Source organism: Apodemus sylvaticus, chromosome 22 (assembly GCF_947179515.1).
Source record: "Apodemus sylvaticus chromosome 22, mApoSyl1.1, whole genome shotgun sequence".
In the NCBI taxonomy this organism is placed as follows: Eukaryota; Metazoa; Chordata; class Mammalia; order Rodentia; family Muridae; genus Apodemus; species Apodemus sylvaticus.
Window position 1 is genome coordinate 6,073,053 of NC_067493.1, and position 15,219 is coordinate 6,088,271.

Consider the following 15,219-nt stretch of genomic DNA (forward strand, 5'->3'; position numbering starts at 1 on the left):
GTCATGAGCTGCCAATCAGTCAATAAATTATCAATAAATAGTAACCAATTGATTGGTAAATTAATCAATGACAAATATTCAACAAAAGTTAATTGATCAATAATTAATCAACAATCAATATAATTAAACAAACGACAATTATTCAATTACATTGGTCTTTGCTGCACCAAAAACTGACTCGGTTATTTATTGATTGGTTGTGAACTACAGATTCCTGACTGATTATAAGTTGATTGATTGATTGATTGATTGGTGACACATTGGCCATTGGCTCATGCCAGGACTCCTGGTCTGAGTATGAATTCCCCAAGTCTACAAAGGTCACCTGCAGTTGGCAGATAAAGGCTATTTTAAGCACAGGATTAAATAGTCTGAATTTTTCAAGGCATCTAAGAGGTCCTGCATTTTGGTTTTGTTTTGGTTGCCACTGAAAATTCATTTATAAACTGATGAAGAGAGTCTATCTGTAGGTTTTAGTAAGATATAACGTTGAACTTTATCAACAAAAGCTGATGGGTTTCCATTTTACTTTTAGGGTAACCCTGGTCTTGTGGCAGGGACACTTTTGATTCTCAGGACCCCCTTATCTCCTTTTTAGGCATCACTCATGGTCTTCTGATTTGGCCTTGGCTGACAACAGGGTCTTTCCCAGGTCTCCAGTCTGTTGCTTCTGTCCTCTCGTCTGCGTCTCCTCTGCAGTCTGTCCTCCATTAAATACTCTCTTTGCCACTGTCCTTAAATCTCTTAGACAACTCTTTCCTAACTACTCCACCCTCTGGGGCTTTGTCTTCCTAGCTGGTGTTCCCTGATTGACAAAAGCTCAAGCCACTGCTGCCTTTGCTTCTGGTGAATCAGGATCCATGGGTGTGTATTGTCAAAAATGTCTCCATGACCCTGTCTAAAAAAGCTGTAGGGCTTTTATTTTCTCTCTTTTATTTTTTCACATACACTGGCCAAATTTGTGAGCCATCTTGTGGCCACCTCGAGATCTGCCAGCATAGCTGGACTGTGGACAAAAGGCCTCCTCTTACCTTCAGTGTTGTTGCAATAACAGTCTGGGTGAGTTAGGGTACAGCAAGCATATTGGGCGGACTCCCTGGTGGGGCCAGGAACCAGATCCCTGGCCTCTTCTGTGGGGAAGGAAACCTGGGAAATATGGTAGATGTAGACTGTCTCTCATTATAATACGCATCAAGTCAAAGTCACTTTATCAAGTCACCTCATCAAAGTCACTAGGCAAGGTTACCCCTTAAACTCACATTTTCAAAGTCATCTTGTTCTGAGAAACAGAAACAGAGCACACAAAAATACAAATAAAACCTTCCCTCTCTAAAAGAGATACAAGAAACAACTCGAAAGTGGCACTCATGAGAAAGATCTCTCCCCAAACACAATCCATTTTTTCTTTACATCAGGCAGACATGAGAAATAACCAGGAAGTTGTGCAAACCCATAAGAAAAGAACCAGAGTGGTGGGCGTCTCTCTACTGCCCTGAACCCAGGATAAATTAATGAATTTGGATGAATCACTTAATTTGAATAAATTCGCATATATTAGTAGCTTTTACTAAATGTATGTGGTGTGTGTGAGCATGTGTGTGAGGCTGGGGTATGACGGTGAGCAAGGGGCAAGAAGTGAATTGATGATTGATCAATAACCAACAATTGACCAATTGATAATCAATACCTAGTCAAAGATCATTGATCAATAACCAATAATCAATCGATCGATAATCAGTACCTAATTGATGATCAGCCGATATTCACGTACTTCAGACTGAGTCTCAGGATTCCCCCCTGGTCCTGCCATGGCCACAGCTCCCAGATATGTCTTTACTCACTGACACCTGCCACAGACACAAAATCAAGGCCTCGTTCCCAGAAGGATTTGACACTGTGTAGAATCAGGGAACAGATAAAGACACAACCAGAAACAAAATTCAACCACAACCATAAAAATACTGCGGTTGTAATAACACAAACAACCAGCAGGTGGCGATCACAGAAAACGAATGTGGCACCACTGAGCCCTGGATGGAAAGGATACAGCCCGCAGTAACAAGGACCAACCAGCAGGTGGAGCTCACGCACACATTAATTCTTACAGAATGTGTATATATTTGCATATATATGCAACATATATTGGTGTGTGTATATATTTGCCTATATATATTGGTGTGTATATATTTGCATATATATATATAGACTGTAAAATTGCATACATTTATCTTCTGATGGTCACATAGCAGTAAAATAACTCTTAAATACATTCTGCTGTACTTAAATATCAGGGTCTTGATCAGCCACCATCAGAGCATTTTCCTTCTGTAATCGATCAGATCAAATTCAAAACCCATAGGCAGACAATTTTTAGGATGTGAAAGAATTGTGAACATACACAACTGGGATGTCTCTATAAAATCCCTTTCCTCAGGACTCAGGATATATTGGGGAAGTGTAGGTTGAAGTATTATTAACCGTGCCAGAGGGGATTGAGAACATGGAAAACAGGGTTTCTAAAACAAAAAAGATGGACGCACGTGTGAAATTACAGAGACCGCGGCAGCACGCACAGGGCCTGCACGGCTCTTTTCAAGATGGCGTCTCAATATCGAGAGGGGAACGGAACTGCACCCCCATTCCAATCCGGTTGACATCCATTTACATAAATCAATATTAATAGTTTCTACAATATATAAAATGCTCTGTGGAATGGAGGATGACACCGTACTTTGCCGTCTCTCCCGTGAAGTTGAAGATGGCATCCTCTGTGTAGACATCACTTTCTAGAAACATCATGGCCACCAGACGAATGAAAAAGGAGACATGAAAGTTCCCGTCTGGATTAAACATATTTTAACACACTTGCGTTCACGTGTGGTTTACAAGAATCTCTTGTCTCACGTGCGGGTCATGGTTTCCCGGGTCACCTGGAAGGGAAACTGAGGCTGGGGACGGGGCGACGGGAGAAACATGGAGGCATGACGAGATTTCCTGCTCCAGACACAAACTTTCATGGGTGAATGAGAATCTAGAGTTTGGGGGCGACACCCTTCCCCCCCAGGTCCAAAAGATATGGTGGGTGGGCGTCGGCGGCCACGCTGCCCCACAATGCTCTGCGGTGGGCGGGCGGCCTGCTGAGTTCAGGAAACTGCAGTTCTGGAAGAACAATGGACTTCTCCTTTTTCCATGGTCTCCGCCCCAGGTGGGGGAGGCTGGGGGGAAACTGAGGCCTGGAAATTCCCGCTAAGAAAGCAGAGGGGGAGGGTGTGGTCTCTGAGACACTCCCCCATCTTCCCCTTCCCCTCCCATCTCCTCTCTCTGTCTCTCTGTGTCTCTGTCTCTCTGTCTCTCCCCCATTCCTTCTCCCTCCCTCTCCCTGCCTTTACCCCAGTCACTCCTCCCCTCCCCACACCCTAAAAACACCCTACCCTACCCACACCTGTCCTATGGTCTGGGCCTGGATGGGCGGGACTCTGTGTAGACACGCCACATTCTGAGCCCCGCCCACCTCCCCTGTCAGTAGCACCCACAATGATGTCCAGTCTCACTGAACCCCGCCCCCATCCCCTATTAGTGACGCCCACAATGATGCCCAGTAGCGCTGAGCCCCGCCCAATACCCTGTCAGTGACGCCCACAATGATGTCCAGTCTCGCTGAGTCCCGCCCCATCCCCTATAAGTGACGCCCACAATGATGCCCAGTAGTGCTGAGCCCCGCCCTCCTTCCCTGTCAGTGACGCCCACAATGATGCCCAGTATCGCTGAGCCCCGCCCACCTCCCCTGTCAGTGAGGCCCACAAAGACTGCCAGGTACACTGAGCCCAGCCCACCTGCTCTGTCAGTGACGCCCACAGTGACACCCAGTAGCGCTGAGCCACGCCCACCTCCAATGTCAGTGACGCCCACAATCATGGCAGTTCTGTCATTTTCTGGAACTCGGTGAACTGTGCACACCCAAAAAATGCTTGTGTGTGGTGATGGCGATGTGTGGACGCTGTTGATGTGTCCCCGTGCATCCAGTGCACGCACTGAAAACGTGCAGTTTTAGCTAAAGTGTCGCCACGAGTCGCCTTCCAGATATTCAGTGGATATCTACGGAGACACGCCAGGCATTCGGTCAGATTTTAGTTGGTATATAATATTTATACATAATATTCATATATAATATTTACATGTAATATATTATTTGAAAACATAATATTTATGTATAATATTTATATAGATTTTCTTTTGTATGCTAATAAAATATGTAAATAGGCACAATTTAAATAGACTGTCCCTATTTATGGAATATGGAATATATAAATATATATATACATATATATATGTATATGTGTGTGTTTGTGTATGTATATGTATAATAAATCTTTAAAATAAAAAAGAAGGTATCAAAGTTGTGCTGCAGAGGTCTTGCAGAAGCCATGCCTTATGCTAAATAATACTCTTAAGAATAATGTATATATTTGCATATTTATCCAAATATACATTTATGTGTTTATGTATTTCTGTATTTTATATATATTTATATTTATCTATTTTAAGTTTTTATTATTTTATATTTTATAAATTTTATATTTTATATGTTATATTTTAAATAAATTATAAATATAAAAACATAATTATGAAATATAAATATACATAAATATAAAATGTATTTTAATAAAAATATAAATATAAAAATATATAAAAGTTTTAAAATAAATCTTTAAAAATAAAAGAAAAACTATGTATAAATGTTGTGGTGGGGAGGTCTGGCAGAAGCCATGCCTTATGCTGAATAAAGCTCTTAAGTATAGCATATATATTTACATATTTATTCATATATTCATTTATGTAATTATGTATTATATACATTTGTATTTATTATTTATTTTATATTTTAAATGTAATTATGAAATATAAATATATTTATATAATATATTTATAAATATATAAATATAAAATATATTTTTATAAAAGCATAAATATAAAAATATATAGGTCTTTTGAAATACACCTTTAAAATGAAAAAAGTACATGTCTAAGTTGTGATGGAGGGTTTGCAGAAGCCATGTCATAGACTAAGTAAAGCTCTTAAGAATAGCATCTTGTGAACTACTTACAGAGGGAAAAAGGGAATGGGAGACTTCTATGAAGACAGCAGAAACAATCAAACAATAGGACACACTGGGTGCGGGAGTCTCAACAATGCTGCACTAGGAGAATACACCATATCTCACGAACATTACAACCCAAGCCTACCGTGGCCTTTGGACTGACAACCGCAGCCCCATATGGTGGACAGCGTTGGGCTCTGAGGATATAAAATGTCCTGAAGGCCCTGGCCCCAGACCATTACCAGCTCTCCTAGCATATTCCTGGGTTTAGACAAGGAGCTCTATTTTATTCTCAGTGCATTGTGGCCTCAGGAAAAGATCCCAAGGCCCAGGCTGCAGGCTGTTATTGTCTCTGCCAAGTGTGTGCCTGGGTTTGAGAAGAGCTATGTCAGTCTACATACATGAGGACCTTATGGAAAGACATGCTGGATGAGGCTAGTCCTCCATACAATAGTCTCTCTCTCTCTCTCTCTCTCTCTCTCTCTCTCTCTCTCTCTCCCCAAAAAAACCCGTCTCAATTGTGTATTTTTTACTTACATTACAAATGTCGCCCAACTCTCCTGTTCCACCTCCCAGCATTCTTTACCCCATCCCCCTCCCCTTTTACTTTGAGAGGTGCTCCATCACCCCACCTCCACTCCTGCTATCCACGCACCCAGAACCACCTCACATCTGCCGTTCTCCTTGACGGCATCAAGTCTCTGCAGAATTAGGTGTATAGTCTCCCACTGAGTACACACAATGTAGTCCTCTGCTACATATGTTCCTGCGGCCATGCACCCATCCATACATGCTCTGTGGTGGATTGCTTAGTCTCTGTGAGCTCCCAGGGATCTGGGTCACTAGACACTGTTGGTCTTCTTAAGGGATTGGCGTCTCTCAGAGACTCTCCATTCCTTCCCCTAAGTCTTCCCCTAATTCTGACCTGAGTCCAATGATTGGCTGTAAGTATTTGCATCTGTCTCAGTTGTTGTTAGAGCCTTTCAGAAGACAGTCGTGCTCAGCTCCTGACTGCGAGTGCATAGGTGTTTTTCCCTCTCAAATGGCTGTCAGCTAGCGTAGTCTGTCCACTGAGGCAGAACTATGCTTTTCCCAATTAGAAAATGGGCACTTGAGGCACACCAGGCCTTAATGTTGGTTATGATGTTGTAATGACCCATGGAAATGCTTATGACAGTCCTGATTTTTGCTATGGGCATGTGCCAAGAAAATGGACATTTATGTTGTACATTACAGTTGCCTCGCCTGTTATGGTTTGCAGCCATATATCTCGAGGAACCTGGTGAACAAATATGTGAATCCTAGCATCCTAGTCTCTAGCCAGACGGCTTAGCACACTACTCATCTGTGGGGTGTTTTTGAGGCAGTCCTCTATCAAATAAATTCTACCTACTGTCACTATTTACTAAGCTTGGTAAGTCCTTTAATTATAAATTCTACTCTTCTGCATCACAGGTTAATATGGCAGTGCTCCCCAATATATGAGATGCCTTTTAACATCTCTACACAATTAACTGCAGGTGGGTCTTACACATAAGTGGCAAATGCTGAGGGCAGGACTTGTATAAGAATCAAGAGAAACTAAGGTTGTCCATGTTTGGCATCCTGCCCATGACATTTCTTCAAGCAAGCTCCTGGAACAAATATTTGGAGCAGATTCAGCCCTGTTAGTGAAGTTATTCAGAGGTCACCACCTGATGTACCAAATGAGAAGCACCACAAGGGACCTCAAAGATGGCCACATCTGGGTACATGTGACTGATGCTTCCCATCCAGCGCCAGGGAGGACTCACCACCCCAGCTCCAGTGCTCACCCATTTTTTCCTGTTTATGGGAATAGACCCTGTGCTCAACGTGTGTCAAAAATCGAACTTTCTTGAGGTCACCACACAGCAGCCAAGAACATCATTCAAAGCAGGACACAGAGAGTCATTCAAGCCGGTTAAGCTAAAACAAACTTCAACAAGGCACCAGGAAGAACCTCCCTCTCAGTCTGATTGGCAGGTCTCCCTGGTGCCCTTGATTGCCCAGTGAGTCTTACCTGTCAAGGTTAGAGTGTGCTTCCAGTCCTGTGCTAGACCTTTCTTATATCTCAGGTCAGGTTTGCAATCCCATAGCATTTGCGCCTGTCCTCCAAGAATGTCATCCATCTGCACTCCCGCACAGCATTGGACGAGGTCACACCATTGCAACTGAGGCTGTGAGGGGTTGTTCAGCTGCTTTCTCTTCCCCTTTGTGGGCAGTGATCCTGCACTCATCATGACCTGACTTCATAGCTTGTTTGAGAATTTTGCACAGCATTTTCCCTTCTTCTTTCTGATTTCTAGGGGGATAACCGGTTACTTGACAAGCACTGGAGGTATAAAGCTGGCCCATCAGAAAAAGGAGCCCAGTTAAGAGTCCAGGCTCTTAACATTAAAGAGGGATTTTACGAAACATGTGTTTGATATGTGGCTTCATACTATTCCCTTCTACTATATTATTCATATGAATAAAACCCGGGAGAAAACCAGGAAACAGATGACAGAGAGTGTGGAACACAACTTATAGTCAACACATTTTTCTCCATCGCATGGTGCAGAAAAAACCCACAGTTGTGTTAGCACAGATTCTCTAAATCAAAATATCTCAGAGAGAGGGTGAATTTTTCTGTGTATGTAGAAAGAAGATTTATTATAATGTCTCAGAGACAGTTGTCCTCTTTTTCTAATAATGGCTGTCTGCCAAGGCCCAGGGAAACTTCAAAATCAAGGACTTTTTTTCCAGTGAAAGGGAGCTTCAATTTCCCTGAGCCCAGCATGAAGCCAGAAAAGAAAACTCTTGTTTCCTAAAGTCACTACTTAAAGTTAATACCCTGGCCACCCTTCCCCTTGTGAGACATATTGATATCTTCAGTGCACCTGAAGAAGGGGCTATGCAACTTATTAACCTTGATTACATGAAGGTGAAAGCAAGTGCTCTGAGGAAAACTCAAGGAAGGTCTGAATTTAGGTCCTGTCAAGTGCATTGTCATTGCTAACAAGGAGAGTAGCAGGCAGCTGAATAGCCTGAGGTGGAATAGTGGGGTCCTTCCATAGGGCTGGTTGGTGTGAAAGTCCTCTTGCAAGGCAGGGCGCAAATGCTAAGTGAGTGCAATCCACTCCTAAGATCTGTGAAAAAAAAATTCACCCTGGACTAGAGGTACAATTTAACTGTAAGGAGTTGTAAGGCTTATTGGCCAATCTAGAACTCAAGCCAGACCTGCCATTCAAAGAAAGAGGCGGGATCTTCCGGGTACCTTTCTTCAAGTTCCCTGTGGCTTTGCAGACCAGGATAGTTCACTGTTTCCTGATCTGAGCTCTGCTGTTCTGTGTTGTGCTGTGAGGGGACCTCGGGGAAGCCCTGAAATCTGAACATGGTAAGCACAGTATATCTTCCCACAATGGGGAGGAACAGGTGGCTGATCAGAGGGTGCTGAGGTGCAGGCTCCTATCAGTGGTTGGATGGGAAACATCAGCTAGATGTGACTACTTGTGCGGTTTCTAGTGATGCTTCTTACTTGCTAAATAAGATGGTGACCTCTGAATATCATTACTATCAAGGCTGGATCTTCCCAAATCATTTGTACCATTGGTTTGCTTGTAGAAGCATCATGGATGCTTTTCTTGATTCTGAAGGCTATGTCCAAAACATTTTGTGTTTTACACTACACATTGAGAGGGCAGGTATGAAACTAATAGGTCTATTTTAACCTATGATTTGTTTTTGTTTCGTTTTTTAATGCAGTTTTCATATTTCTTTAAATGTATAGTGTTTTGAATATTTTGTGGCAAGGGAACTTTTTTTGTTTCACTCTATTTGGTATTTTGGATGCTTAGTGTACCTTAATAGGAATCTTTATCTTTAGTTTAGAAATTATTCATGTAATATTTCATTAAAACTATTTTCTTGACCTTTGAGCTGATATTCTTTATTACAGTCAATTGAAGTCTTTGCTTTTGATACATTGCGGTGTTCCTCGTTATTTAGTGCCAGTAAAATTTTATACACAAATTATTTTTTGACCAATAAGTCCACTTATTCTATTTATCTTACTTTCTTGTTCAGTGTGTGTGAACCTTGCATCTGTAGTTGTCAACGTGCAGACAATTTCAATGGCCTGCTCTCAGGGACTGAGCACCTGCTTAAGTCATTACCTGCCTCCGTCAGCTGCTGCTGTTGTCAGGTGTGCTTTATATACATGGAGCACTAGCTTCAGCTGCTCTCTATATTTGTTCCCTGATTCTGTTCTCTACACAAGCCCCCTCTATAGGATTTCTCTACTCTCATCCCAGGCTCTCTGCTCCCTCTATGTGTTCCAGTCCACAGGTCCTCTTGTGCAACCCTATCCCTTCCCCAGGTTCTCACTCCTATCGTCCAGAAAACAACTTATTTTGTATCAGAACTCTTGCACGGTTTAATTTTTGAGGACCTGTTGTGACAGGACACCTTGGATTTCTTGTTGACATATTTTCCTGGCTATATCCTGGCTAGGAATATAATTATTCTAATTATATTCCTTTGCTGATATCTAAGTATCTGGGTTTGTGGTGATAATATGTCTACATACTTGTCTCTGGGTTTGTCTTGTTTAGGTGGTAATTTTATTACCAAGGTATTGTTTGCTGTCTGTATTTTCAGAGAATGTTGACTGCGTTTTTTCCCATTTTACTGACCTGTTTGGTGGGGATGTTCAAGAGGGAATGCTTGATCATGTTGAAAGCTGACAGAAGTCTCAGGCAGGAAATTATGATCTTAACAATCCACCAGGAGACTTAGTCAAGCGAGAGGTTATGCTGTCTCTGGTTTTTGTACAGTGTTAGGTAGAGCTGAGTAAATTGCATGTGGGATAATAAATAGTGTGGTGAATCTTATGGAAAGCCTAACTTTTCTCCTGGCAAGCATGGCATGTGGTTGAAAAAGGAGTGTACACTCCTGTCTACTGGAAGAGGAAGGGTTTATTCTGTACCATTTTTATATTGGAAAGATAGGACTTGCTTTCTGATTTTAAAAGATTCGACTTTCTAGATATTGCCTTGAGTGTCAGAAGACACTTTAGACATTTGAACCATGTTGGAGCTCCTGCAGACTATTAGGATCACTGTAGACTGAATGCATTTTCATCACAGGATAAACATAAGCCTATAGCATCCATGGTCAGAATGCAGTTCTTGGGTTCCCTGGGTATCCTCACAACGTGGGGCTTCAATTGTCTGCTGGGTTAAGTGCATCCTCTCCCAATGAGGCCAGACATTGGAGTACAGTTAAAAGAAGAGATACCAAAGATAGGCAGCAGCTTTAGGGACACCGCCTCTTCCAGTTGTTGGAGGACCCTCATGGAGACTAAACTGAACTTCTGCTACTTATGTGCCAGGGGCCTTAGTCCACCCTGTGTCTGCTATTTGGTTGGTGGCTCGGTCTCTCAGTGTCCCCAAGGTTATAGGTTAGTTGAGTCTGCTAGACTACCTGTGGATTTCCTACCGTCTTCAAGGCCTTCAATCCTTCCCCAACTTTTCCTTAAGCATCTACAAGGTCCATCCCTTGTTCACTTTGGTTCTCTGTATCTATTTCAGTCAGCTGCTGGGTGAAGCCTCTCATTGGACACTTATGAAAGTCTCCTGTCTAGGAGCATAACATTATATCCAAAATAATGTTAAGGATTGGAGATTGCCCATAAGGAGTGTCTCCAGTTGGGCAAGTTTTCCTTGGGCATTCCCTCATTCTGTGCTCCAGGTGTGCCCCTGAATTTCTTTTAGATGGGACAGATTTTGTTCTCTCTGTTTAATGTGCCCTAGTTGAAACTGATCCTTCAGGCTTCTTCTCATGCTCCCATACCGTCAATATTTGGACTGTGTCCCTAAATCACATAAGATGCTTTAGCCCCATTTGCATATAATGCTAAGCTATTTTGAAAGCCTGATGTTTTAATATTTTTTTAATTCCTTTGTTGTTTTCAAGACAAAATCTCTCTGTGAAATCCTTCCTGTCCTGATAGTCAATATAGGAACCACATAAGCCACCTGACATGGTCTAGAACAATAAGGATATGCTTTTGTGCAAATTTTAATCCTCAGGTTTCACTTTGAAATTTGGCCAAATATATAGGTTATATTCTATTTCTCAAGTTGATGTATGTTCATTATATCAATACTTCCTGGGCCTTCAGAGTCCTTGGTTCCCAGGTGTATGATGTACTTCCTCACACTTGTGATTGTTCTGAAATGTTTGAATAAATAGTATTTTGCCTATGTGTATGAATATGAATATCATATGTCTCTTCATTACTGTTGTCATAAGGTGGCCTCAGAACTCTTGATCTTGAAGTAATGAATAAATGTTGGTCCCCATGCTTATGTGATAAATTGATGAACACAATGTGGAAGACCAGTTAGAGCTTTCCACTGCTGAGCTCTCTCTCCTGCCCTACATTGCTTATTTATGATCAACATTTATAATACTGTATTTCCATCTGTTCTTTTGTAACTGTTTAAGCACTCATTCCCTTTTAGCAAAATTTTATTAATTTTATAGTTTAAACTGTTGCACTATATGCTTCTACAAGATGGATACGGATCTCAAGTGAATGTATAATTCGTTGTGGGAAGTTTTAGTATAGAACTCTGAGTTCTCTATGATTTTTATTTCCTTGGGGGATTTTGTAGGGATTGAGGTTCTTAATATATAACTTTTGATCTCCTAGAACATGATACTTATGCCATGCTGCCATCCACCTCACTGACATACACCTGTTTGTACATCTGTGATTGAAGTCATGGGCAAATACATCCAGCTTGCCCATCACTCTTGTAGTTAGTAAATGTTCATACAATTTTTCAGATGTGTGCTCAATGTTGTGGTTCTGTTTCTCCTGTATCTCCCTCTTAATTGGCATTTCTCTGGCAAGGCTGTATCCTATACAAAGTGTTCAAAAGCAACACATGTAAATCTTATAATTAATGCTCCTTCTAAAATGACACAGTGATTGTAAATTCTGAGTCTGAATATAAGTGGATCAAGGGCCAATATTATATGAATATATTTTCAAAAAAGCATGTATTTCCTTTACATTGATGTTAGTATCATGCTTTGTGTTGTATACATATGGAAAATTTAGGATGCAGTGACTTTTGATGATGTGCATGTAAACTTCACTGAGGAAGAGTGGAATTTGCTGGATCCTTCTCAGAAGAATCTCTACAGAGATGTGATGTTAGAAACCTACCTGAACCTCAAAGCTATCGGTAAAACATATTTTTTTTAAAGAAACAAATGTTTATTGTTTATTGATTGTCTTTTACTATTTTAATTGTGAATAATGAAGATTGAGCTAAATAATTCATTTTCACTAAATTTTCACTGTAACATACATGGTGCAGTGAAAATTCACAGAATCTAGAATTTTTCCTAATTTCCAATAGAATATATTTAATTTCTTATATTGTGTTTTAGGCTATAATTGGGAAGACCATCACCTTGAAGAACATTTTCAAAGTAGTTCAAGACATGAAAGGTAATTTTCATGTGGAAGATGGTACAAATTTTCCTCCGTGGAATTTTTCATATCTTTTGGAATCTGCAGCGAAAAGCAAAAGTATAAAATAACAGTCCTTTAAATGTAACTATGATTATAAGATCCAATATCTGATTTGTGTATCCCTTTGATAAGTAGCTACGGTAGAGCTGTGCTGTGGACCTGCCAATTTATATAGTCACATAGTACTTAGATATTGCACATTGAATATTGATAAATTTATATCCTAAACAGTCTAGTAAGCAAATAGTCCATAGTAAAATTGGTGATGCTCATATTCTTTTAGTAATGTGGTTTAGTTTTGTGAGAGGGCATTTTATGAGAACCAAGAATGCTGTTTGGAGAAACATTAATCTATATTGCACATGTTATGAGGAATACAAAATCATACTGTAAATGCAATGTGTAAACTTTTCATTTGTCAATTTTTTCAATGAGGCATATCATGTGTCCCGATGGATAGAAAGCATGTGAGCATAGGGATATTGTGAGAAGCAACATAATTTTTTTTTTCCTAAAACAATGAGAACATATGGAGTATTCTGCTTTTGATAGACATTAGGAAATGACAGATATTTGAAATTAATTGTTTTTCTAGTTTTATGGGGAACATCCCCAAACTCATAGTGTAGAAAAAGTCGATGTGTACTAGGAATTTGGAAATTCTGTGCGTCCTGCTTCACAGTCAAATGTGTTGTATTTCATAGTACAGTTAAAACTATGAATATAGTCAGTGTTATAAAGACCAGATTTGTTCAAAGTTTATTCAAAAAGCTGAAATACATCATATAAAAATCCCATATTAAAATAGGATGTTATAAATATGAGCCATGTAATAACCATCACATGTGTCTTGACTAATTCATGATGAGGCAGAGCACCATGAACATACAAAGTGCTAAAACCATAAGATCTAATGCTTCCTTACCATTAGACCAAATTGTAATCATAATTCATATTGATTACATGATTGGTCATAGTAATGAATGTACTAAAGATTTCACATTTGTTAATTATCGTTGTAGTGTCATAAGAAGTCATAGTGGAGAGAAACCCTATGAGTGTAATCAGTGTGGTAAAGCCTTTGCACAGCGCAGTACTTTGCAATATCAGAAAAGAACAAGTACTGGAGAGAAACCTTATAAATGTAATCAATGTGGTAAAGCCTTTTCATGTCACAGTAATCTCCGAAGACATAAAAGAACAAATACGGGAGAGAAAACTTCTGAATGTAATCAATGTGGTAAAGCCTTTGCAAGACCGAGTGATCTCCAAAGACATAAACTGACACATACTGGAGAGAAACCTTATGAATGTAATCAATGTGGTAAAGCCTTTGCAAGACCCAGTCATCTGCAGTATCATAAAAGAACACACACTGGAGAGAAACCTTATGAATGTAATCAATGTGGTAAAGCCTTTTCACATCACAGTAATCTCCAAAGACATAAACTGACACATACTGGAGAGAAACCTTATGAATGTAACAAATGTGATAAAGCCTTTGCAGGTCACAGTGATCTCCAAAATCATAAAAGAACACATATTGGAGAGAAACCTTATGAATGTAATCAGTGTTTTAAAGCCTTTTCACGTCACAGTAATCTCCAAAGACATAAACTGACACATACTGGAGAGAAATCTTATAAATGTAACCAATATGGTAAAGCCTTTGCAAGACACAGAGATCTCCAAAATCATAAAAGAACACATACTGGAGGGAAACCTTATGAATGTAACCAATGCGGTAAAGTCTTTGCAAGACCCAGTCATCTCCAAAATCATAAAAGAACACATACTGGAGACAAACCTTATGAATGTAATCAATGTGGTAAAGCCTTTTCACGTCACAGTAATCTCCAAAGACATAAGAAAACACACACTCGAGAGAAACCTTATGAATATAATCAATGCAGTAAAACCATTGCAACACCCATTCATTTCCACTATGATTAAAGAACACATACCAGACAGACATTTCATTAATGTAATCAATGTGGTAAAGTATATTCAGAAGGGAGATATCTGCAAAGTCTCTGTGCTAGAAAGAATCATACTGAAAATAATCATGAACTAAGTGGGAGTTAGGGTTCTATCATATTAGGAATATGATAGACATTGGTGCTTGGGATTATTTCCACTCTGGAGATGGTTCTTTGGATTCCTTGGCAAAGAAGATTTCTGCCTTTTAACCTTGTCTGAAGAGTTTCCTTGAGGTTATGTGAAAGAGATTGTTTTGACAACGTAAGTCATGAAAATCCCCACAAAGAATTTGGCCTTACAGTTTTTAACAAGTATACAAAACTAAGAAATGAAAAATACAAAATGTAAGGTTCAAAATGCAAGGCATCATCAGGACGTTGAAGGAAGCTAAATCCTGTAATCAAGGATATTCAATGGTGTTAAAAGAATGGTTACATTAGGGCAAGGTTCCATCCAGCTAAACATATGGATTTGCAGTTGTATGGATGTGAACTATATCATTTTAGTAATTATTATTACCTGGTTATTGTTTTCATGTGTAGATATGACGATACAAGTATGTGTCAAACTGAGACGGGAAGTTGTTTG

At 40.0% G+C, this 15,219-nt stretch overlaps 1 protein-coding gene across 1 annotated transcript; it reads left to right on the forward strand.

Annotated features, from left to right (window-relative positions):
• Nucleotides 1–3,694: 3,694 nt before the first annotated feature.
• Nucleotides 3,695–14,205, forward strand: LOC127673236 (zinc finger protein 431-like; the record flags this gene model as incomplete). The annotated part of the gene is made up of 4 exons (XM_052168834.1): nucleotides 3,695–3,898; nucleotides 12,232–12,358; nucleotides 12,567–12,627; nucleotides 13,842–14,205. Coding segments are annotated over exons 1-4 (756 nt in total), but the record flags the coding sequence as incomplete, so codon positions are not given.
• Between the last annotated feature and the right edge of the window lie 1,014 nt (nucleotides 14,206–15,219).